At 61.6% G+C, this 8,570-nt stretch overlaps 1 protein-coding gene across 1 annotated transcript; it reads right to left on the bottom strand.

Annotated features, from left to right (window-relative positions):
* Positions 1 to 4,890: 4,890 nt before the first annotated feature.
* Positions 4,891 to 6,637, bottom strand: KCNF1 (potassium voltage-gated channel modifier subfamily F member 1). The gene has a single exon (XM_087823811.1). The coding sequence runs from the start codon at positions 6,632 to 6,634 to the stop codon at positions 5,156 to 5,158; it is 1,479 nt and encodes a 492-aa protein (XP_087679937.1). The 5' UTR covers positions 6,635 to 6,637; the 3' UTR covers positions 4,891 to 5,155.
* Between the last annotated feature and the right edge of the window lie 1,933 nt (positions 6,638 to 8,570).

Below are 8,570 nucleotides of genomic sequence, written 5' to 3'. Positions count from 1 at the left end.
GGAGCACCTAACCTCACTTTTTATGCTGCGTGAAGTCAAGAGATACTGGCCAGAGCTGACGAAGTTTACATATACTATGGAAAGCAATAGGGTAGCTATGGAAGAAGTAAAAATGTTTTAGTGTCTGGCAGCGATTGGGTGGGCTGGGAGGTGTTACTGACATAGATAAGCTAAAATGTCTCATTTCCCAGTGAGGGGCAAGTTCTTTCATTCACCATATACTTATTAGGTACATATTACATGCTTGGTGCTCTGCTGTGCTCTGGGAGTTCAAAGGTGAGCAAAAACCCGGTCCTTGTCCTCAAAGGGCTGACAGCCTAGTGGAAGACGGAGTTATTTATAGAAATAAAAATCATATAAGTAAAGGTAAAACTGCAAATGTGATGAGTGTAAGAAGAGCGGCGCGTGGTGCGGTAAGCGGTGTTTGACCCAGCGGGGAGATCAGGGACAGCTGCAGTAATTCGGCTGAAGGACTGAAGAACGCTCAGTAAGCAGGGAGAGGAGAACATTTCCATCAGAGGGTGCAGGCGGCATGTGCAAAGGCCCTGTGGAGGGAGCGAGAGGCTGAAAGGAAACCAAGACCCTGGAGGACAAAGCAGGAGAGAAGCAGCCCTGCAGGGAGGCTCGGAGGTCTGTGTGGGCTGCACGGCCCCTGGGCGGGGAAGGGTTTGGGTCTAAAAGTACTGGGGAAATTACCATGTTCTCTTCCAAAGTGTGGACTTAGATAGATGGTTTCCCAGCTCACTCTCTGAGGCTGGCCTCTCTCTAGCTGTGTGACCACAGGCAATTTACGGGGACTCCAAGATGCAAGGGTCTCACCACCTGAAGCCAAAGCAGTCCTACCTTCTGCCGGTCGTGTGGAGAGGGACAGGAAGTCACCATTCCAGCGGCCCGGGCACCGGGCCTGGCTGGCTGATGACAAGAGCCTCAAAGCTACAGCATGACAGGGCAGAGTCCCCCCACTCTTGCTTCTGTTTGTTTTATTTTTCCTTTTGGAACCCTCAGCATCCCTGTAGCTACGTCTCAAGCTGCTACAAGGAGAGAAAAGCATTTGGTGGGGGGGTCCACCCCAGATTGTGTCTGAAACCCCCTTTCAAAGCCGCTGCCAGGCGGAGCCCCATGTTACAGTGCAGGGAGCTGTCTGCTCACGGGCGGAGACGGGGGACGCCTCTCTGGATGCACCTGTCCCTCGTCACCCAGGGAGATGTTGGGGGCTGGGGAGGCATTTAATGATCCTCCTGCGGGGGGGGGAGGCCAGAGCCTGGCTGGGGCTTAGCAGGATCAGGCAGCCCCTTCACAGCCGGGGCTGGGGGAGGCAAGGGCTCCAGCCTCAAAACCATTCCCCACGCTGCCCCTTTAGCACCCACACTCGCCCATGAGCGGGACCTCTGCAAGTCAGGGACACTCACCCGTTACCCTAACCTGGGCAGTGGCTAGGGTCTTCTCTGCCTCTCTCACGTGTCCCCGGGAGTGTGTGAGATAACCCCAGGTCACAGATTTCCCCCGTTCCTGGGCATTTCATCTCATTGCTGGATGTGGTGCCTCCAGACCCCAGCGGGCGGGTTCCGGGCTCCAGACACCTCCTACAGTTGCCAGGCTGGATCCTGACTCCACATGGCCTGAGCATCTGGCCCAAAGCTGCTCGGCCAAGAAAATGTTTCTTTCCCCTTCTTTCCTTAAAAAACAGCGTGGCCAGAACCAGTCCATCTGCAGGGGTGCCTCCAGAGGGGTCCGGCGACAGCACCCTGCAGCTCCCAGGAAGCTGGAGCAAACACGGGTGGGCCTGTGGGCGTTAGGTCCTGATGGGGGCAGGAAGAGGGTCAGCATCGGGCCCTGGAGAAGGGTGGGCTGCAGGCCACGGGCATAGCGCCTTCCTCTGCCTCCGGCCTGTTGCTTCTGCTCTCTGGGCCTCAGTTTCCCCATCTGTAAAACTGTGGATAACTAGCTCACTGCATGATTTATTTACACACGAGTCACACAGTCACAATCCTCTGTCTTCAAAGTGGCAATCATCATGTGCTCCCAACTTCATGAGAACAAAGTGGACCCCTCAATCTGGGGGACCTTCAGGCCTTTAATTAACCCCCTCATTCAACTGTGTGTGACCCGGAGCCACCTTTTCCTGTCAACACCTTGCTGGGGGGGCGGGGGGGGGGGGACTAGAGGATAGCCTTCTTCCACTTGGATGTCCTGGGATTCCAAGAAACACAGCTTTCTCTCTCTCCATGGAAACGAACAGGTTACGGGAAATTTGTCAGATTCGCCCCAGTCCAAGAAAACAATGTGGGGCCAAGGTCCCCAGGATGGGGGCGATCTGATAAGACGGAGGCCAGGAGAGAAGGGAGAGAAGCTGCTTCCAGAGCAGGAGCCAGACCACAGAGAGCCCAAGAAGGAAGCCAGGGGCTGGAGGTCCTCAGGAGGGGGCCGGGGGCTCGCCCTCTCTGAGGCGCCTACACTGTCTGGCTTGGCTCAGGCTGTTCCAGGAACGCTCTGCGTTTCCATGCCCTGAACTCAGATCTCATGTGCTATGGCCCAGGGCGGGTGAACTTGACTGCAGAGGCCAGGTGATCAAGGCTCTAGGCTCTGGGGACCGTCACCTCCATCACAGCCACTCACCTCTGCCCCGCAGCGAGAGCAGCCCGAGAGCCTGAGACGCGGACGTGGCGCTGTTCCAGTAAGACTTTATTTGTGGACACGGAAATTTGAATTTCAGGCACTTTTCACGTGTCACAAGTGTTATTCTTCCTTTGATTTTTTTTTTAACCATTTAAAAATGTGAGCCCTGGCTGGTGTGGCTCAGTGGTTAGTGTTAGCCCACAGACTGAAGGGTCCCGGGTTCGGTTCTGGCCAAGGGCACGCGTACCTCAGTTGCAGGCTCGATCCCCAGCCCTGGTCGGGGCGCACGTGGGAGGCAACCGATCAGTATGTATCACATCTGTGTCTCTCTCTCTGAAAAGCAATGGAAAAAATAGCCTCAGGTGAAGATTAAAAACAAATAAATAAATGCGTGAAAACCACTCTGAACTCATGGGCTGTCCAGACACAGGTGAGGAGCCGCACTTTGCCAGCTCCTGCTCTGGCCTCTTGCTACTCAAAGTATGGCCATGGGGCGAAGCCGAAGCTTCACCTGGGAGCTGGCTGGAAATGCAGAGTTCAGGGCCCCACCCAGACCTACTGGTGTAAAGTCTGCGATTTAGCACAACCTCCAGATGACTCGTGTGATGCCTGGGTGTCACCTGGCTTCTAAGATGACAGGTACAGCTGCAGCCTAGACACCGGGATTTTGTGGTTCTAATGTGCCCCAGAGGTAGTTCCCAGGGGGAGCTCCGGCTCAGGGCTTCCCTAGGGCTCTGAGGTGGGGGAACAAAGGGGGGCCACCCACCCATTCAGCAGGCCCCACTGAGCCCACAAAACAAGACCCTCTTCCCAGACCCCCTCCTCTCTCCCACTGAGTCCCACAGCCCCAACCCCACCTCTTTCCTCTGCCTTCTGTGGTCCTCTGACCCAGCATTTCCCTGGAGACTCATGTGAGGGAGGGATCACAACAGTGGCTCTGGGACTTGCACCCCACGAGGATGGCCCTGACTCCCCCAAGGGTCCCCTCCAAGGCTCCTCCAACATGACAGCCTCCCACCCCCTGGAGACCCCAACACACAGGCCCAACAGCCCTAGGCTTTGAAATCCTAGAAGGTCAAACCTGGGTGGGCACCCAAGAAATCAGCCCTCTTCACACATATGGGAACACCAGGGCCCAGAGAAGAGGCGAGACCTGCCCAGGATGGTGCAGACCGGCGACCGCCTCCCCTGATGCCCGATCTGGTCCTCCCTTCCCCCTGCGGGCTCCTCCCTCTGCACCAGCCGCCTCAGCAGAAGGAAGGACAGGGCTCTGGGGTCCTGGAAGGTGGACGCCTGGAGAAAGAACAGTGTGACAGTGTCCTGCCCCCGCCTCCCCCATCCGCCTGCCCAGCCCACACCGAGGAGGCCAGAGAGCAGCCCAGAGTAACAGAAACGGCTGCTACTGCTGAGCAGCCGCTGTGTGCCAGGCACTGCGCAGCACCACGGCTCCCTGAGGTTAATTCTAGTATTCCCATGTCATATATATTCAGAATGAGGATCAGAGAGTGTAATCCACAGGCCTGAGACCACACAGCAGTAAGGGAGCGGTAGGGGAGGGACAGAAAAGAAAAACATTTGAGCTAGGAGGCATCTCAGAAACCTCTTCCTCACGCCCCCGGCTTCAAGCCCAGGCCCGTCCACCTGCTTCCCTGGGGCTCTCGAACCAGGCTTGCCCACAGCTGATCCCTCAGAGGTACTGGTCTAGAAGGAAGGATGAGCTGGAGGACAGACCTGCCCATCCGAGGGGGCCCAGCACCTGTCCTGGTCTGTGGAACCAGCCTCCCCTCGTGGGCCCTCTGTGCTAAGGCCACCTGGTATCACAGAGAGTGCGTGGGCTTTGGGATCATCAGGTCTGGTGTGACCTCGGGCCTCAGTTTCTTTACCTTTAAAATGGGGATACCCATCTAGCTGGGCTGCTAGGAGGAATGGAAAGCAGTTGTGAAAAGGGCCTGGCATGGGCAAAAAGTAAACGGAAACCACACTGCCCGGTGTTCCCAGCTCTGTGAACTCTGCCCTCCCAGGAGTACTGGGAGCAAGCTTTTCCCCAGAAGGAAACAGGAGCCTCCTGGAATGCGGCAGGGCTCCTTGGCGCTGAACCCCGTGCATAAGCCCTTCTTTAATTAGCTTCCAACTAAAAATAACCCCCCTGGGCTGCACACCTACCTCCGGGCCTGGCACTGGCCGGCATAGGGTGTGCCTGAGCCACCCACGTCCCGTCTGAAGATACCCAGCCTGTGAGAGAACCTGCAACACGGCTGGGTGCACAGAGCAGGGGCTTTATTGAAAGAGATACAGAACTGGGCGAGGGTCCCTGCCACCCGTAAGACACAGCCTCTGCCGCCCCACACTGCCCTGGACTCCTGGACGCCCCCCGGCTCCTGGACGGCCAGCAACACAAAGGGCTCTTACCCGGCGTCACCGGAGGTGCCCAAGGGGGCCTTCAGAGTTCTGTTCAAGAGAGGGTTGGGCGGGGGCGGGCGGGATGGGGGAAAAGGGGACAGTCAGGCCATCTGTGCCCAGACCCGCCGGGGGGCCCGTATCACTTGCAGCTCTGGAGCCGGGTCCTGTGGTGCTTCTCCTGGGTCAGGAGGGGGATGAAGGTGTCGCTGTGGGAGATCTTCAGCCAGCTGCCCCAGCTCCCCTCCTTCCCGGCGGGGGGCTCGGGCGGGAGGGTGTCCAGGCGGCCGTGGGAGCCCACCGCCCGGCCCTCGCCGCCCGAGTTGAGCTCCATGAGCTCCAGCTCGTGCTTGGCCGCCGTCTCCAGGACCCGCTGCTTGTTGTAGTACCTGACGAAGTTGTTGATGATGGGGTGGATGGGCAGGGCGATGGCGATGACGCCGCACAGGAAGCTGATGGCCGCGTTGAGCTTGCCCAGCGTGGTCTTGGGGTAGATGTCGCCGTAGCCCACCGTGGTCATGGTGATGATGGCCCACCAGAAGGACTGGGGGATGCTCTTGAAGAGCGTCTCCGGGTGGCTCTGCTCCATGGTGTAGCCCAGGGCGGAGAAGACGAAGATGCCCACGGCCAGGTACATGAGCAGCAGCCCCAGCTCCTTGAAGCTGCGCTTGAGCGCGTAGGTGAGGGTCTGCAGGCCCGAGGAGTGGCGCGCCAGCTTGAAGATGCGGGCGACGCGCATGATGCGCAGCGCCTGCACCGCCTGCTGCACGTCGGCCAGCTCCAGCATGCGCGCGCCCAGGTGCGTGAGCGTGAGGCTCACGTAGAAGGGCAGGATGGCCAGCACGTCCACCACGTTCATGAAGGACAGCGCGAAGCGCAGCTTGTTGGGCGACGAGAGGAGGCGCAGCAGGTACTCCAGCGTGAACCAGCCGATGCAGGCCGTCTCCACGTTCTCCAGCGTCGGGTGCTCCACGCGGTGGCCCTCGGCGTCCAGCACCTGCAGCTCGGGGATGGTGCCCACGCACATGACCACGGACGAGACGAGGATCAGCAGGAAGGACAGCACGGCCACCACGCGCGCCGGCCGCGACGACTCGGGCTTCTCCAGGAACTTCCAGACGCGCTTCTGGCCGCGGCGCCAGCGGCCCTCGGCCGCGTCCGCGCCCAGGTCGTCCAGGATCAGCTGCACGCGGCGCGCGATCTCCGCCAGCTCCTCGCGCTTCTCGCTCAGGTGGCTCTTGCAGCAGTCGTCCAGGAACTTGAGGTCCACCTTCCAGAAGTCCATCTCGCTCTTGAAGCAGATGGGGCAGATGCCCTTCTTCATGTGCACCTCCCCGAAGTAGTACACCTCCACCACGCACTTGAAGGCGTCGGGGTCGCGGTCGAAGTAGAACTCGCGCTTGCCCGGGTCGTAGTCGTCGCACAGCGAGAAGATGGTGTCGTAGCCGCCCGCCAGGCAGTGCAGCAGCTCCGCCAGCCGGGTCTCGGGGTACCGGCTCAGGAGGTCCCCGTACAGCACCTGCCGGACGCCCCCCACGTTCACCACGATCTCCAGGTCGTCGCCGGCGCGGGAGCCCGGGCTTTCCGGCTCCGCCAGGCTGCGCTCCCCGGCCCCGTCCATCCTCCCGGCTCCGCGCCCCGCCGCCGCCGCCCCGGGGTCCTAGGTGCCCCCGGCGCGCGGCCCTCGGGGAAGCCCGGCCGGCGCCCGCCTGCGGGAGGGGCGCTCACAGCGGGGCGCAGCCGGCGGGGGCGCGCGGCGGCGGAGGCAGGCGCCCCGCGGGGCTCCGGGCGGGCATCCGGGCGCCGGGGCGCGCGGGCGGGGCGCGCTCGCGGCCCCCGGCCTCGCCCCGCGCACTCACCGCGGCTCCGGGCGGCGCGCTCTGCCCCTCGGGCTCGGCTCCCGGCAGAAGCGCGGTCTCCCGGGGAGGGGCAGGCGCGGGGCTTCGCCCGGGGCGCGCGGACCGCGGCTAACGGCGCCCGGAGCGTGTGGCCCCCCCGCCGGTGCCCCCCAGCTGGACGCTGTCAGTGCGCCGCCGGCCCCGCGCCGCGCGCCCAGGGGCTCGGAGAGCGAACTGGGCTCCTCCGCCCCGGCCGCTGCCGAGCGCAATAGGGATTCCAGCCTGACGTCAGGAGCCGTCAGACTGTACCCTCTTCTGGTGGAATCCTGCACCGCACGCGGCTGCGGGGGGCGGGCTCACCCTCGGGCGGCGGGCACAGCCGCGCCCCCGGCGCGCGCCCCTCCCTGCGCGGCGGCCCGAGCGCCCGGCCCCGGCCCCGCAGAGGCGGCTCGGCTCGGGCTGGGAGGTTCCTCTAGGCGGAGACGGGGGTGAGAGGACCGGCTGCCTGTTGCTCCGCAGGAAAAACGCGCCCACGAACGCCCTGCAGAGGCCGCGCCTGCGCCCGCGTCCCCCGCCCGGCCTGCCCCCCCCCCCCCCGACGGCTGCCCCGCTGCGGGCAGCACTTGCCCACATCCCCCCCAACCCTGCGCAGTGAGGACACCCGGCCCAGGCCCCGCAGGAGAGCTTGGGCTTGCCCGAGGTTGCCCTGAAATGGGAGCGGAGCCCGCCGGTGTGGCTCAGCGGCTGAGCATCGACCCATGAACCAGGAGGTCACCGTTGGAATCCGGGTCAGGCACAGGCCCCGGTTCTGGGCTCCATCCTCAGGATGGGGCGCGCAGGACGCAGCAGATCAGTGGCTCTCTCATCCTTAATGTTTCCCTCTCTCTCTCCCTTCCTCTCTCTGAAGTCAATTAAAAAACATTTAAAAAGTAAAAAAGATCACTCAGCCAGCAAGTGGCAAAGTCAGGGTCTGTCCCGGAACAGCCTTCGGTCGCGGCCCAGACACTTCGCCTCCATGTCCTGGCCACACTGCTGGGAGTGGTGGAGCCGGGATTTGAGCTGAGGCCCACCTGCCTCTAAGGCCAATTCTCCCCTCCACTGTAGCACAGCAGGTCACCTCCTCCCGGCCCCCTGTTCATCTCCAGCCCCCCTCACTCACGCCCTGTCTCAGCCGTCTGCACTGGATCCCTAGTACCTGCAGAAGTCAGTTCCAACTGTATCTTAGTCGAAGCTTAATGGGCTTAAAAACACCAGTTCATTCCATCATTTCTTCAAATAACTATTGAGCTCCAATGGCAAGTGCGCACACACACACGCTCACTCGCTCACACACACACTCGCACACACACCCGGGGTTTGGTAGCAGGGTTCATACTCCAGTAGAGAATGCATTTTCTATAACATTATTACAGCTCGCACTTACCAGTGTAACAGAGGTGTGTGCCGGAAGGGGTGGTTCCTGAGTTTCCCGACGGGGTGCTGAGGGGTGGCCCACAGGCTTGGAAGCCTGAGGAGAGACAGGAAGAGGGAGAGGCTGCATTTGCTCAGAACCGTGTTTGCTCAGCTCAGGTGTGCATTGGGGAGGGGGTGGTGGTGACCCCTCAGGCAGGCGGAGCTCCCCAGCCACCCCTCAGCACAGTCACTGGGTCCAAGGTGCTGCGGGAGCCAGGAGTTCCAGACGCCTCGCTGGCCCAGTGGCCCTGGAGACTCGGGCCTCTG

This window comes from Miniopterus natalensis, chromosome 13 (genome assembly GCF_054644295.1).
Source record: "Miniopterus natalensis isolate mMinNat1 chromosome 13, mMinNat1.hap1, whole genome shotgun sequence".
In the NCBI taxonomy this organism is placed as follows: Eukaryota; Metazoa; Chordata; class Mammalia; order Chiroptera; family Miniopteridae; genus Miniopterus; species Miniopterus natalensis.
The sequence above is the reverse complement of the archived record's forward strand: the minus strand, read 5'-3'. Positions and strand labels throughout refer to the sequence as shown.